This window comes from Bombyx mandarina, chromosome 15 (assembly GCF_030267445.1).
Source record: "Bombyx mandarina strain Sakado chromosome 15, ASM3026744v2".
Taxonomy (NCBI): Eukaryota; Metazoa; Arthropoda; class Insecta; order Lepidoptera; family Bombycidae; genus Bombyx; species Bombyx mandarina.
Window position 1 is genome coordinate 2,640,450 of NC_143221.1, and position 21,050 is coordinate 2,661,499.

Consider the following 21,050-nt stretch of genomic DNA (forward strand, 5'->3'; position numbering starts at 1 on the left):
TCTACAATCTTTTTCAATGTCAATGTCAAATAAAATAATGAATAAAAAAAAAACTTTTTTTTTGTATCTGTAACCTTTCGGCTAGTTGTTTTTGGTCGTTCTAAATTCGTTTGGTTTTTGCTTCTTGTATTTTATTTGCCGATAGGAATAACGCATGCTTTTAAGATGAAATTGTTAGTTCTGGTATTATAAACCATTTCTTAGGTAATAATCTTTATTTTGCATTTGGATAATTATCCGTTCAGAGACGAAGGTGATAAGTTTAAGCACGTCATACATTTCGTGTTGCTATAATACATATATTTGCTTGTCTTTTACCGGTTACAATTTTTAGATCAATCAAAATTATCTAAAAGGTCGAGTAAGAAATTCCCGCATAAAATCAAAGAATATCGAAGTCTTTTAAACAGTTTTTAGGTACATAATTATAGTATATTACATACTGCAGGATGTAAGGGACTACAAAATACCAATATTGAAGTAAAACATGGTTTTCATTTAATTAATAACCTCTTCAGGGCATGTGTTCGTTTTTTCTTTAAATATTAGTTCTATGCGAAATGGCCACATATAAGGACATATATTTTTTTAAATAGGTATTAGCTATATTTTTTTGAATTGTTCATTCAATTCAATTGAATTCAACATAAAATGAACAAGGCACATTAAAAAATACAATAAACTCAATTTCTTCGTAATTTAAAAAAATCGTCCCTGAAGAGGTTAACATATTATCAATTTACGTTTCTAGACATTTTCTAACATTTTAAATATGTTCGATTTGACGTAATATACACAGTCTAGTATAATCTGTGCAATTTAAATATTTTACGAGCTCCGTTCGGAGTCAATGGTAAACATAGCGTCTATTTTTACAGCATCAGGGTCACCCGTAATTGTTTGTCTTCAAACAATATAATGGATCAATACAATTAAGAGTCGAGAGCATATTAATTACGTGAGAAACAATCGAAAGGCGAATCGCGATTTTTTATACAAACATACTTTTGAAATAATTAAACCCACTTTTACGGGTACATTTTTTTTATTGCTTAGATATGTGGACGAGCTCACAGAAAACTAAAATGCCCATAGACATCTACAACGTAAATGCGCCACCCACCTTGAGATATAAGTTCTAAGGTCTCAGTATAGGTACAACGGCTGCCCCACCCTTCAAACCGAAACGCATTACTGCTACACGGTAAAAAATAGGCAGGGTGGTGCTACTTATCCGTGCGGACTCACAAGAGGTCCCAGCACCAGTCAGAGACACTCAAAAATAATTCCCTACCCGGCGGTTCGCCCGCCACTTCAAATGTCAAATCGTTTGTGTATGATGTACGTATGACTAGCGCCATCTATACGCAGTTTCCAGAACACATTATACATATATCTTCCCGTCATAAACATATATAAAATTCTGTATGCAACAATATAATGTTTTATTTATAAAACTATAAATATGTATGAGTCATTTTCATTATTTATATGCGATAAGATTGAAGATTTTTCATTTGCATACGAAAATGTTTAAAACGAATAGGTATTTTATTTGAATACATTTTTGCCGTTGTATCAAACATGGTGATTTAGCCGTGAGCATAGCAGTCGAGCTTACGTCTTCCTTATTCGTAAGTGGTTGGTTACCTTTGATCACGGACATTATCGATACGAGCCGAGTTTTTTTTTTCCCAACCTAGCCTTGAGAGGCTATTTCAGCGTGACCTTAACTAGTACGTGAGCTCACGGGGCTCAAACCGGAGTGATGCTAACACTGACCCTAGCAAGAGCAGTGCTTCGTAGAATCTACCACCGGATCGGAAACGCAACCCACTGAGAAGATCCGGCGAGAAACTCAGTGGGCTGTGTCTATACTATGGGTTAATTTGCTTGTCGAGCCCTTCGTTGCAAGCGACGGGTTCGACGAGGACGGTGACCGGTGCTTATGGTACCTAAAAGCACCGTTAATGGCAAAGCTATTTTTGAAGATGGATGTTGCAATAGTTGAGTTCAATCCAGAACCGGATGTTGTACGGCATTAACGATCTCTTGAAACATACTGCACGAAAGCAGTGATAGATTTGAACTCTGCTCGTTGAGATGGTAGTTATTGCCATGATAAAAATGTGATAAGAAAATTATCTCAAACAATACCTTAGCGCGACTGTACATCGGCCTAACGCTGTTGATACTTTTTTTAAATTGATTTAATTTACATTATTTTTTATTACACCTATTACAGTTTTAGAATGCTCACAGTACAATCTTGATAAAGTTAAACATGTTTCGTCTTCTCGCATTAAAACTGTATAATCTCAAAACTTACTAATTTTACAGGAGAGTGTTTTAAAAGTTTAACATGTAATATTTCTAATATTGATCATATTTGCAACTTTTTTTTTTACCAGTTACATTATCTATCTTGTAGAGTAAGTAAGTTTAGAGTAAGAGTAATAAAATTATGTAAAAATTTTGTTAATAGCAGTTAAAACATAGGTAAACTCAAAGAAAAAAAACAACTAAACTACGCTCTTTTGACAGTATTTATGAGAAAAGTACTGGTGATACAAAATGTTTACGCATATTAATTCAATTTCGAAATATTTGGATTTTGTTTACTTTTAAGTTTTAATGCTAAAAGACGTTTTGTGTACCATTTTTTCAAACGGAAAAAGGGAACAATATTAGTTGAAATTTTCGAATTTGTATTTTACTAGTTATTTTATAGGGCACGTAACTTAACACGCTAAATAATCAACTGATGTACGGGATCAATGGCTTAGAGTGAGTCGCCATTAGAGTTTGAATTACATGAATTGAATTGCGGATTCACAACGTCTTAATTGACTAAAACTACGTACAGCTAAGTAAATAAATGCTGATTTTCGTTCACATTGCGATCATAGTTTATTCCTTTAAGAACGGTAGCCCACTGAGTTTCTTGCCTGATCTTCTCTGTGGGTCGCGTTTCCGATCCGATGGTAGATTCTGCGAAACTCTGCTCTTGTTAGGGCCAGTGTTAGCAACACCTCTGGTTTGAGCCTCAAGAGCTCACTTACACGGTAGAGTAACGCTGATATAGCCTCTCAAGGCTATCAGCATAGGTAGGAAAAAAAACCTTCAAGAACGGTACAAAATTTTAACAATACTACACATGCCTTCTACAAGATATTCGAAGCAACAAAACGTGTACAAAAGCCAGACAGGATGCTATACTATAAAGGCTTATACAAAAGCATTCAATTTAAATTTACTATCAATAATCTATACATAAATTGGAGTGTCTGTTTGTAATATTGAAATAACCGCTTTTTACTACATGCATATGAGTATATATACGGTACAGTACATACACTAAAATAACATTCATTACAAGTTTTGTCTGTCTGTCTGTTTGTTCCGGCTAATCTCTGGAACGGCTGGACTGATTTTGACGAGACTTTCACTGATATGTAGCTAATGATATAAGGAGTAACTTGGGCTACTTTTTTAGACTAGCTGGTGTTACCCGCGGTGTTACCCGCGGTACGACATTAACCGTGGAACTCAGCTATTAATAATAAAATTAAATGTTTCCGAAGCGAAGCGAGGGCGGTTCGTTAGTCTTAGAATATAAACATGAAAATAAATGATCACGTAGTCGGCCAACGTACTCTAGGCTCGATTATAAACAGAATGACAAACGCACAGATATATTTAGCTGTTAAGTGTTGTTATGCAAAACACATATCGAGTACTGCCACTGTATTACTCGTGGTTTCGGATGATTCACATGGAATTGTTGATTGATTAATACCTTATTTATTTGCTTCAATCTAAATATTACCTTATTAGAAAGAGCACGTGGTTTTAGTTCGAGTGCCGTTTCGATGGGCACATGCTGGCTTGTGCGTAAACTTTGCGCTGGGTCATTAAGAATATTATTAGGTCATTGCCCGTCCTGGTAATTCTAGAAACATTAAAAAGATAGAAACTTATTAGTCAGTTTTTATGTTTTCATTATCTTCGGACGTAAACTGCCTCTCCCTTTTCGCTCTCTTGTCTGTCTTCGGCACCACATAGTTCGTTGTGACCGGTTTGTTCAAGGATGTTGTCCGTCCGCTGATGTGGACTCTCTTTTCTTAGTCTACTTTTACCTGGTACCAGGCACAAATTCCTCTTACGACATCATTTTTGAGCGCCCTACCTCTTACACCACGACTCCGATACGAGTCTCCACGAAAAGCGTAGAAGAAAAGTGAAAATAGTAATGATATAAACGAGAAAGAATGTTCTTCCAGCACATTGCAACGGACGCAGTGTTTTTATTTATTTATTGCATAGATGTGTGGACGAGCTCACAGCTCACCTGGTGTTAAGTGGTTACCACCCATCTAAGTAAAAAAGAAAACTACTTTTACGGTGTTCTTACGCGTTTATAATTTTCATTTTGTTTTTTTCTTCATAGCGCAAAAACCTTTCTTAATTAAATGAGTATTGTAGTGATGAATTTTAAATAGAACTTTGGTTGTGCTTTGGTACCCTGGTTCGTAAATTGATAATTAAAAATATACGCCACAGAAAAATCATTTGATAACCAAATAAGTTACTAAGTAGGCAATTTCAATAATTATCATACCATACCGATAAAGATGATTTAGGCTCATTTCTTCAAGTTAATATTTATCAAGTCTTTTTGTATCCTATAACTCACTTGAAGACAGCTGTTGTATATATAAATATAACAAAAATTATTATATATTTTATTTGTGTAGTATAGTTTCGCATCTTCCCAAAAATATTAAAATTTACATTTAAAGATTGAATAAAAATCTTCGTTTATTATTTTATTACAAAAATTGGTCCTATTGTGCAACATCAATGTAACACTAATGGTATCTGAATAAACCTCAATGTAACACTAATGGTATCTGAATAAACCTCAATGTAACACTAATGGTATCTGTGTATTATTGATCGAAGGGTATCTGAATAAACGTACTTAGATCGTCATTAGGGGCCCGTGCATCTAATTGACGCATCTAAAGATAAGCTGCGGATTGCGTCACATATGTATGCAGTTCGTTTGCATCAATGCTAACTGTGATTAATGATTAAGACATTTTTATGAATACTTTAATTCACATACGAGTATTGTAAATGTCATCGGACGATACGTGCGTTATCAAGACGATAAAACATTTATATGTTATGTTACATATTATTATGTGTAAGAATGAAATAGACTTATAACTTTACGGTATGATTAGATGTCACTTAAAATTGGCCTTTTCAGAACGTTAAAAAATGAGGAGATTCACAAGAGAACCCAGATAGTCAGCGTAGCCTAAAGAATTGCGAAGTTGAACAGGCAGTAGGCATGCCGCTTTCCGGTAAGCAGCGGCTTGGCTCTGCCCCTGGCATTGCTGAAGTCCATGGGTGACGGTAACCACTCACCATAAGGTGGGCCTTATGCTCGTTTGTCTACAAGGGCAATAAAAAAATGTCAATGACATTTTATTGCCATTGTTAGTTAAATACAAATCTGGATATAAAAAAGAAGTGAAACTAAGCCCACGTGCAAGACTTCTCCAAGTTGTCGTGAAACACCTTAAGGTGCTGCGAAAAAAACCGATCGAAGTCGTAAACTTTCTGCAGTTTTGCTGACAGTTCATGACGTCGCTTCCAGGCCGGACGTATGCTCGTCTGCCTACAAGGGCAATAAGGAAAAATGGCAAATTCTTCGAAGGACATACTGCCGCTCGGGCCAATTAGTTCTCAAGTAGCGAACGCGCACCGGATCGCTTGAATTTGTTAGATACGGGCAGCGCAGAACCGGCCCTTAAGGGCAATGGGAAGAGGTTTTTGTCCAGCAGTGGATCTCCGTAGACTCTTGATGATGAGATGTTCTTTGCGAGAATACAAGCTATCGAATTATATATAACTAGCGACCCGCCCTCGCTTCGCTTCGGAAACATTAAAACACACATGAAACAAACAAAAATATATATAAAAAAAAAAAAGTAGCCTATGTTCATCAGGGACAATGTCGGCTTCTAATGGAAAAAGAATTTTTCAAATCGGTCCAGTAGTTTCGGAGCCTATTCGAAACAAACAAACAAACAAATCTTTCCTCTTTATAATATTATTACTAGCGGCCCGCCCTCGCTTCGCTTCGGAAACATTAAAACACACATGAAACAAAAAATAAAATAAAAAAAATATATAAAAAGTAGCCTATGTTCATCAGGGACAATGTCGGCTTCTAATGGAAAAAGAATTTTTCAAATCGGTCCAGTAGTTTCGGAGCCTATTCGAAACAAACAAACAAACAAATCTTTCCTCTTTATAATATTAGTATAGATTATTATTATTATTATTATTATAGTATAGATATTGCAGCAAATGGAAAATCAATACCACGGCTCACGGTGATTATGCGGAAAGGCATATTCCTCAATTGACGGAAGTAACAATAATTTCTCAAAAGACATTAGGTAATAACCAAGAAGCGTTATTAATTAATTATATTCGATTTCGGTTACTTGTATTGCAGCTGAACATAACTGAAAACTAGTCGTCCGTGACGACGAAAACTGTAGTTATCTGAAAGGATGGAAATAATGTAATGACAATAAAAATGAAACGAAAAACCGATAGCATTGCTTAGTACCTAACGTGTTTCTCATTGAAGTGACGGATAAGAAAAAAAAAATATTTTTTTTTGTTGCTTAGATGGTTGGACGAGCTCACAGCCCACCTGGAGTTAAGTGGTCATTGGAGCCCATTGACATCTACAACGTAAATGCACCACCCATCTTGAGATATAGTTCTAAGGTCTCAGTATAGTTACAACGGCTACCCCACCCTTCAAACCGAAACGTATTGCTGCTTCACGGTAGAAAGAGGCGGGATGGTGGTACCTACCCGTGCGGACTCATAAGAGGTCCTACCATCAGTTCGTATGAATGTCCGTTAGTGAGAGTGACACCCACTAAGTTTCTCGCCGGATCTTCTCAGTGGGTCACGATTCCGATCCGGTGGTAGATTCAGCGAAGCATTGCTCTTGATATCGCCAATATTAGCAATTCTCAGGTTGAGCCCGTGAGCTCACCTACCGATCCGGGCTTAGTTGGAGTAGCCCCTTAGGATACTAACCATTAAGATAATAAGGTTAACAGGAAGGCAATAGATTAGACATAAAAGACAAAGCATGGTTATCAAACTCAGCGCACAGACCGTGTGAACAAGTCCAAAACTTTTGTAAGTTTTGTACGATCTGATAAACTGAGGTCTCGATGCGGTTCAATGAACTTTCCGACTGCGTTACGCGATAATGATGGCATAACACAAAAGAGATTAGTTGGAGTGAAGAACGTTTTTAAAGCACTAGGCGTGTCTCGTGGTAGGTTCCTATATTTTATATTAGCTTTCCCTCGGCATCGGTGAAGGAATAACATCGATATATGTATATATAAAAATGAATTGCTGTTCGTTAGTCTCGCTAAAACTCGAGAACGGCTGGACCGATTTGGCTAATTTTGGTCTTGAATTATTTGTGGAAGTCTAGAGAAGGTTTAAAAGGTATATAGATAAATATGAAAATGCTCGGAGTTAACTAAAAATAACAATTTTGTTTTTCCTTTGATGTCCCCCCCATCGGACGGATTCCTTTTATTTGTTTTACGTTTATTTTATACAAAAGTTTAGGTCTTTTATTTATCGATTGAGGCACTACGAAGTCTGCTGGGTCAGCTAGTCGTGTAATAAAAATCGAACCCGCAAAATTATAATTTGCGTAATTACTGGTGGCAGGACCTCTTGTGAGTCCGCGTGGGTAGGTACCACCGCCCTGCCTATTTCTGCCGTGAAGCAGTAACGCGTTTCGGTTTGAAGTGTGGGGCAGCCGTTGTAACTATACTGAGACCTTACAACTTATATCTCAAGGTGGGTGGCGGCATTTACGTTGTAGACGTCTATGGGCTCCAGTAACCACTTAACACCTGAGAACTCGCCCACCTATGAACTCGTCCACCCATCGTAGCATTAAAAAAAACTAAAAAAAAATCTTCGCCTTAACTAACATCAATCAGAATGAATTACTTTCGCATTTATTTCAAATGTGATAGGGATGAATACTGCTTGAAACGGGAATTCATGTTATAGTCATTGTGGCTGGTAATGATTTGATGTTGGTTTTGAGATAAGTAGTTTTGTGTTAAATTATTAGACCTCTGACTTTTTATTTCTTTTGTAGGCAGACAGGCATACGGTCCTGCTGATGGTGAGTGGTTACCATCGGAATGTTAATGCTTCGGGCACATTCAAGCTGCTACCTAAATTGTAGTAAGATAACTTTAAGGAATTTATGAATTTAATTAGACTCCAAAAAGTTTGGCGTAAAATTACTCCTACATTTATATTTACGTCACGCTCGAACAATCTCAAAAACAAAGAAACACGCTTCCAAAGATTGGAGGAATTAATTAATTTAAGGCAAAAGTTTTCTTCAGCACGTCCAAGAATGACTTTTAAGAAACTGTAAGATAATTTAATGATTTAATAAAAAAAACAATGTAAGCAGAAACACAATTTCATAGAACGCAGGTAACTGGCAAAAACCATTTAAACAAGCTCAATGGAAATATGAGGCCTTCAGCGCAAAAGGGGCCTAAGCTTCCCATAGTTATTATGGAGCAATAAGGTTTACGTTTTCATGAATTTGAATTTGAGTAGGCCTTATAACAATACGCGCAAAAATAATGTTTACAAAGCCATCTGTTATCTATGGATGAAACTATGGATATCCCGTTTTTGCATCAAAATTGAATATATTTTAAATAAATTGCATTATACATAATTATAAGCATGATTATGAAAAATTTTGAGTTACGCCACTTTTGCGCTGGCGGCCTCATATCGAAGTCAGCTATAAGAAGTACCTACGGTGGGTATTTTGTGAGCACTAAATAAATTTAACGTAATTTCAAACCCTAGTTTGATACTTTTTAAATTGGTCTTTATCCATTCGGTTCCAAGCGCTGGTCTTTCTTTTTTCCATATAGTTAATGTTCGTCTCATATCTTCTCGTGACCTTTCGTAACCGTCAAACAAAGACGCATATACCGCGCCAGGTTGTAAAAGCAAACTGTGCTGGTATAACTACATAATGCAAACATTGTATTGTGCTTTATTTGCTTAGATTTCGGTTTGTAGGGCGACAACCCGGTAACATTTGTGCAAGACTTACTTTATCTACACCTTAATTTATTTAAAGTTTTATAATATCTAAAATAATCTCGACAAAAACTTTATCATGGTTAAAATAATTTTCAGTATTTTTTTAAGGTAAAAGGAAATTTGACAGGTTTAAAAAAAATCACACTTAGGTACGTCTTAAAGAGAATTCCTGCCATCTACGCAATATAAAAAACAGCGTTGTTCTGGATTTTCTCGATTATGCCTAAACGGAATACCGAGTTCTTCATTGCTTTTCTATTTATTTGCTATTAACGAAACTCTGTAATGAACCGCTATCATTTTCACTAACATTATGAAAGCAAAGCCAATTTCAAAAAGAAAATCATACAAATATCTTAATAAATGCGAATATAACGAAAGGAAATCCTTCAAATGTGTCGAGCCTTTTTGAAGCGATGCTCCGTCGTTTTTATATTTTTACCTAACCGATAACCGTTGAGTTATATCCTAGTCTCACCGAAAGTGTAAATGAGCTGGCGGGGCTCAACCTGGAAGCTTTTCTAAAACTAGCCCTAGCAAGAGCAGTGCTTCACTCAATATACCACTGGATCGGAAACGCGACTCAGAAGATCCAGCGAGAAACTCATTGGGCTGTGTATGTGAGTTACTCCGTCGTACATGTGCCAATTGATTTTTGTTTATACAGATTGACGTAAGCGTTGTAACACCTGTTTTAATATCAGAGGTACATGTAGCCTATACGGAGCGAGCGTGCTTTAATCCATACTTTATTTCTAGACATATCGAATTGAAATCGACTGTTTATATCGAGCATTATCTCGCATCCTGCCTGTTTCTGCCGTCAAGCCGACGTCGTGTACCTATCGAGTTGTGATGCTATGATGTCTTTGGACACTTGTAAATCACTTAATACAACGAAATAAGTGAAAAACTTCGACTTCATAATCAATCTTTATTATAATAATGAATTTAAAAACTGTAGGCCGTAATCTGCTTTACATTCATAATTCAAGTAAATACGGTAACACGCGAAGTCCGACACAAAAGGCGAATTTCAATTTTAAGTCTGCTTTTAATATGTTATATATATATGTATTATTAAATGTAGTATCTCGTATACCATACAAGGTTTTCTTTATCGCATGACACACTTAAAACAGCTGCTCGTTATAAAAAAAATTAATATAATGTTTTATTTATGTCGCATGGTTTTGCACCAGTTTGCCGTATGTAGATAATTTTCATGTAAATATATAAATTAACATTCAATGCAGATCCACGTATTCGAAAATAGATTTTAATAATCATCACCGGTGACTAGTATGAAACGAATTTCACAATCAATGATAGATTTCTTGATTACAATGAATTCAAAAACGAGGAGATTACTTGTAATATTTAAAAAAAAAAACTTTTTTTTTTATTGCTCACAGCCCACCTGTTGTTAAGTGGTTACTGGAGTCCATAGATATCTACAAAGTAAATGCGCCACCCACCTCGAGATATAAGTTCTAAGGTCTCAATATAGTTACAACGGCTGTCCCACCCTTAACACCGAAATGCATTACTGCTTCACGGCAGAAATAGGCGGGGTGGTACCTATCCGCGCGAACTCAAAAGTAACACGTGAAAGTTTGTAAGAATGTGTGAATGTATGTTTGTTCCTCTTTCACGCAAAAACTACTAAATGGATTTTGATGAAACTTTACAATAATATAGCTTACACGTCATAATAACAAATAGGCTATCACTTATAAAGGTATAGTGTGAATTACTCAAAATATAACGATAAGTGTCATAAGTACGAAAAAATCTGCTATTTGAGAGCTATTTATTATGCGCTGCAAAAACCGTTGGAGCTATATATATATACACGTATGTATATAATGTAAAATGGAAATGTTTTTCTTAAATAGTCCTAGAAAAAAAGCCCTTGGCAGTTTTTTTTTATTTGTAATCCATTATCACTAAAATAGTAAGCAATGAGTAATAAGAAAAGGAGAGATTAGATTTTTTGTTGGTTACGTTTTTTTTTGCTTGAGTTTGTTGCCGTCAGGGCCAGATTTGTATAAAATAAAATTCAATAAGATCAATAATATATTACAGTTCCCGAAGCAAAGTGAGAGCGGGTCGCGCTAGTACTTCATAACAAACAACAAAATATTCCATGTGAATACCGAATGCCAAACTTAAGACGTGAGGTCTTGAGGAATCTCAAGATGATCGTAATCTTACAGTCTATGCCTAGGGGCTTCGGTAACCACTCAGCACTAGGCGGGCGGGTTTTTTTTTCTTCCTACCTATAAGAAGCAGCTATATCAGCGTTGCCCTAGCGTGTAGATGAGCTCACGGGGCTCAAATCGGATGCGTTGCTAACACTGGCCCTAGCAAGAGCACTGCTTCGCAGAATCTACCACCGGATCGGAAACGCGACCCACTGAGAAGATCCGGCGAGAAACTCAGTGGGCTGTGTCTATGGATTAATTTACTCGCTGAGCCCTTTGTCACAAGCGACGAGTTCGGCGAGAACGGTGATCGGGGCGGGCCGTGAGAGCACTTTCACCCAAACACGAAATTAAAATTATGGTAGGCAGCGGCTTGGCTCTGCCCCTGGCATTGCTGACGTCCATGAGCGACGGTGACCACTTACCATCAGGTGGGCCGTATGCTCGTGTGCCTACAAAGGCAATAAAAAAAAAAAAAACATAAAAGTGTTCACAGAATGCTTCATCACCATTAAATATATGGTCTTGTCGGAAATTGAAAAAACCTTTAATTGTTTTGTTCATTACTTAACAACGTTACCTCGGTTACGATTCTAACAATCGTTTGGTAAGACATAAAACTTGATAGCTTGACTAAGGTTATGTTACTTAACGTTCACTTAATCTATATAACTTTATCGTATTAGCATCGAAATCTTGTAACAAAAATGTGGTGGAAAACATAGAGTTGAGTAGTATTTACAATATGCTTTATTTAGGTAGGTGGCGGCATTTACAATGACTGTGAGCTGGTCCATTCACATAAGCAATAAAAAAATAATACTACTGACTTTATTATTATAATTATTATTTTAAATATTTACTAACAATCACGCCACGTTAACTGGTCCCGTACTAAGCTCGTAAAGAACTTGTGTTACAGGTACCAGATAGCGGAAATAAATGTAAGATTTTTATTATACACATACATATATTTAATATACATCCATAACCCTGGAAAAGTCATTTTATATTTATCATACAAATATCCTCCCTTGGCGGGATTCGAACCCGCGACCCCCTTGTGTATTGACCATGTCACTTATCACTACACCAGACGGCCGTTCTTTAAAGTCATGCTGACGTTTAATATGTCTTACCATCAATAAACTTAGATTGTATTTAATTGAAATAGTAATATGGGATTGAAAAGATATTAAGGAGTGGTTATTGCTATTACGGACAAGATAATCCTTTCGAAGAGTGGTGACGTCATTACTATTTACGTCTCTGTAGTCTGTGAGCGTGGATATACTTGTCGAGATTAATGTGACGTAAAATACATTTCTAACCATGCATTCACTCTTAGATCGTGAACTATGAATTTGAGAATCCATGCGTTGAGTTGATCGCATAAAACTTCAATAAGGGAGCATCAGTGAAAATGAAATGTGCATCTGCTAGTAGAACACATCAACAAACCTTGAACTAATAAGCAATTTTATATTCGAGGTGTTCTAAATTGATTACATTACAAACCAAAGCCATACTTCGCCCCAACGTAAATACACATTCATAAATAATTAAAAAATTCGATAACCGTTGTGTTATTTATTTACATTTTTGTGTTTTATAGAAATCTCCGGTAATCACTTAAAAGCTAAAGATTACGTTAAGATTTCCAAATTTTTTTTATTTTTTTTTATTGCCCTTGTAGGCAGACGAGCACACGGCCCACCTGATGGTGAGTGGTTACCATCGCCCATGGACTGCAGCAATGCCAGGGGCAGAGCCAAGCCGCTGCCTACCGATTCTTTAATTCCAATTATTTAATATTATTTTTGTTATTGTTGCAGCAAATAGTTCTAGTCTACTATGTGGTCGTACGAACAAGAAGGACTTAGGACTGAACTCCGCTACCGGAACGGCCCTCGCTCTTGCCTTGGTGAGGCCTCCGACTGCTCCTCTGGCGCCTTGTCAGCTGAATCTGTCAGCCCCGGAAGCCACCGCTTTTGCCGTTCGACTTATTGATGTTAAGGTAAGTCTTGAACCTTTTTTTTCTTACCTAATAGCCTTGAGAAGCTATTTCAGCGTAACCTTAACGAGTAAGTGAGCTCACGGGGCTCAAACCGGAGTGATGCTAACACTGACCCTAGCAAGAGCAGTGCTATGCAGAATCTACCACCGGATCGGAAACGCGACCCACTGAGAAGATCCGGCGAGAAACTCAGTGGGCAAAGTCTTAAATCAACGGACAATTAGATTTTATTGTGACGGCGAAAACTCAACTGTGTATTAAACTGTTACAGCCTTAACAATCGCAATAAACATAGTTAAAACAGCTTAGGTTTTTTGTACAGAAAACAAGAGTGATCTAAACTTAATTTTTAAAATTAATTCATACATTCATACATAACAGAGTCTCATTGTCAAGGATAATTTATCGAATCGATTTGCCTGTCCAAATGAGGAGGAAAGTCTTTGCGAAATTACGAGGAATATAGTGCAGACATAATATTGTGACTGTTTTACTTGCAAATAACTGTATGGTTTGTAAAGTTACACGACCGCTGTGATTTTCCTCAAAATGTTATTAACCGTGGATACGAGACTGTTGATGAACAGACAATAATAGGTTCGGATTGACTAATAGACTGTTATATTCAAATGCGATTTAAATTTTTTATCTTATTTATTTATATATTTATGAATACACAAAAAAAAGACATAGTACAGAGTAATAGGAAAATTATGTACAAAGGCACTGCTTATTTATTTAAGAAATCTCTTCCAGCAGACCTGCGAGAGGATTATGAGAATAATAATTAAAAGTGATGAGTGTGTGTAGAACAGCTAAAATAACAAATACAACATGAGAATTATAGTAATGCAATAAAGTAAAGTAATACACATAGCAAATATTGTTAAACTTATTGAAATGTTTAAAATTTTTAATTCTAGTGTAAGCGTTTATAAAATAGATAGTAAAAATCAAATCATAGAATCGAAATCAAATGAAGTAAAAGAAACACCAAAAGACGAAACAGAACAAACCCTACATATAGCAAGTTGCAATGAATATACTGCTTGAGATAATACAGTGCAACCTTAATCTAACGAACCTCAATATAACGACGTCCTCGATTTAACAAATTCTTCGTTATGCCCCTGAATTGTCCATAAGAGTAGCTGTAAAATATACCTTTAAACTGCGAAGATTTCTTGCGAACAACTTCTTTATAACGAATTTTGTCAACCCAAAACCTTTATGTAAGGTTACCACCAATATGACCCTCAATTCCATAGTCTCGACAGTCTCAAAAAATTGTTACATTAGATAAAATGTGTTATCATAGAAGTTGTTTGCTATAAAAATATGGGTACGTAATGTTGAGGAGAATAAAACTATTTTTTTTTACCTCGTTACAACAAATGGTAGATCAACCTAACCTTAATATAACAAACCTCAGTTTACCGAATTACTTGATATAACGAATATTTACTTGTTCCCTTCCGAATTATTATATCGAGGTTGAACACAAGGATAGTTGACGTCAGATAGGGGCCGTACGTAAAACTGATCCAAATCCCTATAGGCATAATAGAAGATATGTAAGCCGACCTCACATAATGTAGGATAAGGGCAACATGACGAAGAAATGAATGCTAATCATAAAAATAGTGGTCAGTTATTGTCACTCGAATTAAGAACTAAAGATGTTAATGACACGGGTAATTTAGATTAAGCCGCTTGCTGATCTAACAACGTAATAAAAACACCTTTACCTATTAAAAATGTATTGTTTTAAATAACTTTTAAACGCAAAATACTTACACCCAGGCGCTACACAGCCTAGCACTCGCATCAAGCCTCGCAACAAGTAGTAACGATAAGGAAGTTATGTCATTTAATTTTATTATTGACTTGATTGGCTTTTTATAGTTGGCTATAAATCGGTTACAGCTATTTACATACTTTGTGCTACACACCCACAAACGCACACGTTGTTCTATAGTGCCACCTTATTTATTTCTGTCCGGCAAAGTGATTATATGTTCCAATTTCAAGCTATTGAAATTTCGGCTGTCTTAAGGCTGATGATGATACATAGATGGTAGAACTCTATGAGGAAGACGTTTCCACTTGCAGAAAATATCTTTGTTAAAAGACATTTGGTATTCAGGGTGTGTATGTACTTTTTAGTGTCTGGAGTTCATGATATTCATTATACATACCAGAGAAAATCCTAGCTTGGGCATTTCGATGCGAAATATTTATTCATTTATATATAATGTTAATTTATATATTGTAATAGTGGTGCTTACGTGCGTTTTAAAGCGAACACTTATTTACCGCCGTTGTGATTTGCAACTCGTTAAGCTAAAAAAGCGATACTAAAAATCCTGTGCGAGAATGAGGTTATGGTTCTAGAGCATGTTTTTTTCTTTCTTCATCGCGTTTTCAAAGCGTAATTTTTACATGTTTTTTTTAATCGCTGTATATTTTCCACTGAGAATTTCACAAATTGGTTTGGCAATTAAGTTTGTTATCATTATCGTTATTTAAATTTGCACGTGTGTGGCTACACACCGTTCTCTAATCGATCATAGCGTTAAACAGTAAAGCTTATCGCTTTTGAAATAACGCTTATAACCTTTAAATTGTAATTTCTAAATTCGAAACACTCAATGTTTTAATGACTCGAATGACCAAATCTAATTAGATGTAAAACTTCTCCACTGAATCACTAAGTGATTTGTGAATATTTGTAAAAGTGTTTATACGGTTTCATAGCCAAATTGTTCTCTCGTAACTCACTGAGTTTCTCAGTAGTAGTATATTTTGCGAAGCACTGCTATTACTAGGGCCAATGTTAGTAAATTCTCTCAGGTTAAGCCCCGTGAGCTTATCTGGAATAGCTCCATAATTTACCAGCGAATAAGTAGGGAATAAAAGGTTCTGCCAAAGTAGCCGCTCTTGAGACGGTAGGCCTTATTTTCTCTGGATTGTTGTTATTGTTGTTTCCATGACTTGTTGTTCCGTAACCTCTAAGTCAAGAACTTTTAAGTCCCAATAAGCGTCACCTTCGTTCCGAAAACTTCTTTCTTATATACTTCGAGCGAATTACAGCACACAAGTTAATATCCGATTGTGGTGTATAGTATAAAATTATTCGTTAAAGACTCGACACAAGGTCTCAATTTGTGTGTTTAATCTCATTCCATAGATTTTAATTTTAAGTGTCTTGTCATGTTTTAAGACCAGACTGAAAACATCTAACACGGTCGTGAATAATTCATTTATCGTTGCAGTTCCAAAGAATATTAATTAATTCGTATACATATTAAAACATAATATTATAATATGCTATGTTATGTAACGTGACTAATGTTTAATTTAATACAAATACCCTACGTGTGATGAGTGAATGACAGATAAATTGATCTTGATTTTAAAATGACATTATTTGGTAAATAGTCTCTTAATGATAAGGTCTTTATCGCTTTTCTTTCTCGTTTATTTATGTTCAGTTACTCGTCTGTCTGTGACAAGATGTGTTTATCTCGAACCAAGGAGGATGGGGCTCCGATAATTATTTATTGTTTAATGCATGAGCCAGTTATAGCATGTGGAGAACGATAATGATATCGAGTATGTTTTCAGTGTAATTTTTTATTTTTTTAAGGCCTCGCGTGCTCACGGTCCTCCGTACTAAATGCTGTGTCATATGATTGATACATATTTTAATACAACTACCTTGAAGTCAATACCTTTTAAGTCATGGCCTTCATTAGTATTGTAAACTGGGTGTCAGGGAAGCGTTCCCGCAAACAAAGATATATATCTTAATCCTACTGACCATTCTCGCTCGTAATTTAGTCGCGCGGAGTAATATCAATCGAGTATGAATGAGTACCACCAATTGGACCACCAGCTAACTTTATTACAAAAACTGTAATACTCTTGAATACTATTCACGATTACTAGCATTTCTGTTAACCTAGATTAAGAGTTGAATGAGTGATAAATAAGGTCGCAGTCGTTGTAAAAATGATTGTAATATAATGTCGGATTATTTAGAGATAGATTTCAGAAATAGAAAGTGAATTAATCTTTAGAAATTTTGAATACTTCTATTACATTCGTAGGTCAAGAAATCAATCGTTCAAAAACCTCTCCTGTTTTATGATGAATCATTTTGTCCTTATTCTTCTAGTCATGCAACAGGCCCCGACACAAAGTCGTTCATGACAGATTATACGTCTTTTTTATAGTGCAGTGTCATTAACCCCGAGTGCATAAGTCGAACATAACGTCGTTGCGTTCTTTCCCATTCTGTTGCTATGAAAATTGTATTCATCATTGTTTTGGCAACATTTTTCAAGGCAAACTACGTACATGACTTTTTTTTCTTTTTTTTATTAGACAGACAAACGAGCTCATTGCCCATTATGCCATGCTAAGAGGCTAGCGCAGCTAATAGACACGACAAAATTTATAAAACTAAACCGTAGTTATCATAAGATCTAAGCTGAAGCACATCATAAAAATTATTTGTGGATGAAATAGGAAGGCCGGTGGCTTTTTTTTTCTACCTATGCTGATAGCCTTGAGAGGCTATGTCAGCGTAACCGGGCGAGTAGGTGAGCTCACGGGGCTCAAACCGGGAGTGTTGCTAACACTGGCCCAGGCAAGAGCAGTGCTTCGCAGAATCTACCACCGGCTTGGAAACGCGATTCACTGAGAAGATCCGGCGAGAAACTTAGTGGGAAAGGCCGGTTGGAACGCCACGTGTGAGCCAAACATTAAAAACTTAGAATGCAGATCTAAAGCGATTTCTTCCGGTGTGATCCTTCTAGTCGATTTTCGATACGTTCTCGTGGAGCCCGTCGAATGCGAAGAAGAGTTTTTCGTGCAATTTAACCCAGACACAGCCCAATTAGAGAGAAAGTATCACATGTAGTCAACCAGGCAGAGAACGCAACATATAGATTCTGCTTGAAAGAAATTGAAGTTATGTATGGCATACTTTAGATAGTGAGAGTCTAGTAAGGGCAAGAAGAAACTTCCAGCACAATGGTTATCGGGACCAAGGTATCTATCTATATATAAACGCTATAGAAAGCCGTTGCGAATGATGATTTTTTGGACGATGGGGGAATAACACAAAATATATCCCAAAATTAGATGTAGATGTCAGTTTTTCCTGTTGAAATGGACTGTATTTATATTTCGGGCACTTTACGATGGATACACATTGATTAGATTGATTATAAGAACACTCAGCAGAAGGTTAGACACTCGCTCTGTTTGCAAAAGCAATACAAGCTGCGATAGAAGTGTGGCTTGTGCAGTGATTGTTTATTTGGTTTAAATAAACTTATGAAATGGCATCATCTATTTGGTAAACACGTTATTAGGGAAAATTTGCTTTTGTTTTGATTCATTCTTATTTTTTTCTGTATATACATCAGATTTAAATCTTGGTTTCCTGGTAAAATTATTATTTAATGGTTAAACTAATTAATTAATTTTAATTAATATCAATACTTCCAATTGACCTAGCTAGTAGGTTAGCGGACACCTTGAAACTTATAGTTGTAGATTTAAATGCTTTGGAATGATTGTTGAACTGTTCTTCAAAATGGAAATGATTGTGATATAAATATGCATAAATAGGTGAAGGTACATCTTACTCTCATCTATTTACGTTATTTTTGATTTCCGTCGAAGTAAGACGAACGTACCGTATGGTCACCGTTGGACATGGATATTGCCAAGGGCGCAGCCATGCCTCTGCCTACCGCATCAGGTCCGTCGCTAGTAGAATTATCCTCCTTGCGTCGATAATCCTTAATGCTGAGGGTCGTGGCCTCTAACAACTTTCTCCTGGTTTATCCTGCGCCATTCCTGCCTATCCTCGGCTGTGTGGATAGCAACGTGGACTGAAGTATTGAGAGCGTATCTGGTCCGACCAGTACATTGGACTTCTGCCTCTGGACCTTTTTCCGCATACCTTGCCTATTACCAGCACCTTTTCCAAATTGTCACCTCTCTTTCTGGCTATGTGTCCAAAGAACTCGAAACTCCTCCTCGCGCATATAGTACTTAGGCGCATCGGAATCTTGAGCTCGGTAAGAATGGATTCGTTGGTTCTGTGTTCTATCCAATGAGTAGTAGTGTAGTAGAATTATAGCATTACATTATTTATCAAATTACATATCCGAATATTGTTGCTAAGCGACAATGGAGAACTTTTGCGAAAGCCAAGCAATTTATAACGTCTTGAATTTTAAATAGGTGTGTAATCTCATGAGACCGGTTCGACAGACAAAACTATCAAGGACGTTCACATACCGCCCTCTTTGACTGAGACTAGACATTTTGAATATCAAATCGTTGGCACGTTGTGATTGCTTTGTCGTCTACACAAAAATCTTTACTCTTTCATTTATTATTCCAAGTTGATTTAGGAAAGAAAAGTGCGCGAAATTTAATTCAATGTGGAGATATTGAAATCATATTCGACATGTCCTTTTTTTAAAATACCGCTTGTATTTATTCTTAAACCTGCCCGACTCAAATGGAAAAAAGTTTCTCAATTCAGGACTTAAAATAAGTTTTCTCGCTTAGATTAGTTTTCAAAAATCAAAGTAATGTTCCATTAATTATGTTTTTGGTTTGTTTTTAACTAATTAGTGTATACTGACCGACGTAAATACATTACTCAAGGCTATCAACACAAAATAAAGTTTACGTTACGTAAATAAAATTAAGGGTAATTGTTATAAAAAAAACGAAAAAATATGGGATAAGATAAAATTCCAATGTTCTTGTCCACGTGATGGTCAACTAGTAATCGGATGATGAGTAATTTGTTTAATTACTGACGCGAGGAGCCACGGATGACTTAGAGTGTGTAATGTCAATTTAATTGTCTTTCAAATCAAGGTCGATTGAAGATTGGCCAATATAACAAACGTCACAATAAAACAGATAATGGGTACTTTTTTTTTTTATGATTGAAGGATTACTGGTGGCCTGGAGGCCTTTCCAGTTTCACCAGGACAGGTGGGCGAGCAAAGGCTCAGCCAGGAGGGGTGGGATTTGCTAACAGCTACCCGAGCGCCTCCGAAGGAGACCTAACAACTCAAGAGTAGCTGCTTCGCGAATGAATCTACTACCGGATCGGAATCGCGACCCGCTGAGAAGATCCGGCGAGAAACTCAGCGAGCTGATTCATGGGTTATGTTGCACGGCGAACTCTTTGTCGAGTTCGACGAATACGGTTACCGAGGTCCCTAAGCCTGCTCCTAGAGCTGAAGGCGTCTAGTGCAAAGGTTATTGGATCTGAGGGATCCGTAAGGACGTGTCTAGGGCGTCGACGGTGACTGGCTCCTGCATGATCAGGATTCGGGGAGTAGTCAGCGGCGGCTACGATAAGGCGATTATCATGACGCATAGCCTTATCGAAGTACCGTTCCGACGCTGACTTCATGTATTTCTGTATAGATTCGAGGCCCAGGTCATAGTGTAGGTCAACGTTCCTCACGAACCACGGAGCTCCGACGGCTAACCTGCAAAAGCGGGATTGTAGAGATTGAAGGGTGTCTATGTGTGTGCGGGCCGCGTGAGCGAAC

At 36.7% G+C, this 21,050-nt stretch overlaps 1 protein-coding gene across 1 annotated transcript in view; it reads left to right on the forward strand.

The window, feature by feature from the left end:
- Nucleotides 1-21,050, forward strand: part of LOC114242594 (uncharacterized) — a 96,712-nt gene that overhangs the window by 16,498 nt on the left and 59,164 nt on the right. Inside the window, exon 2 of the mRNA XM_028173813.2 lies at nucleotides 13,265-13,446. Within this exon, the coding sequence (XP_028029614.1) occupies nucleotides 13,265-13,446 (182 nt within the window). The remainder of the gene's footprint in view (nucleotides 1-13,264; nucleotides 13,447-21,050) is intronic.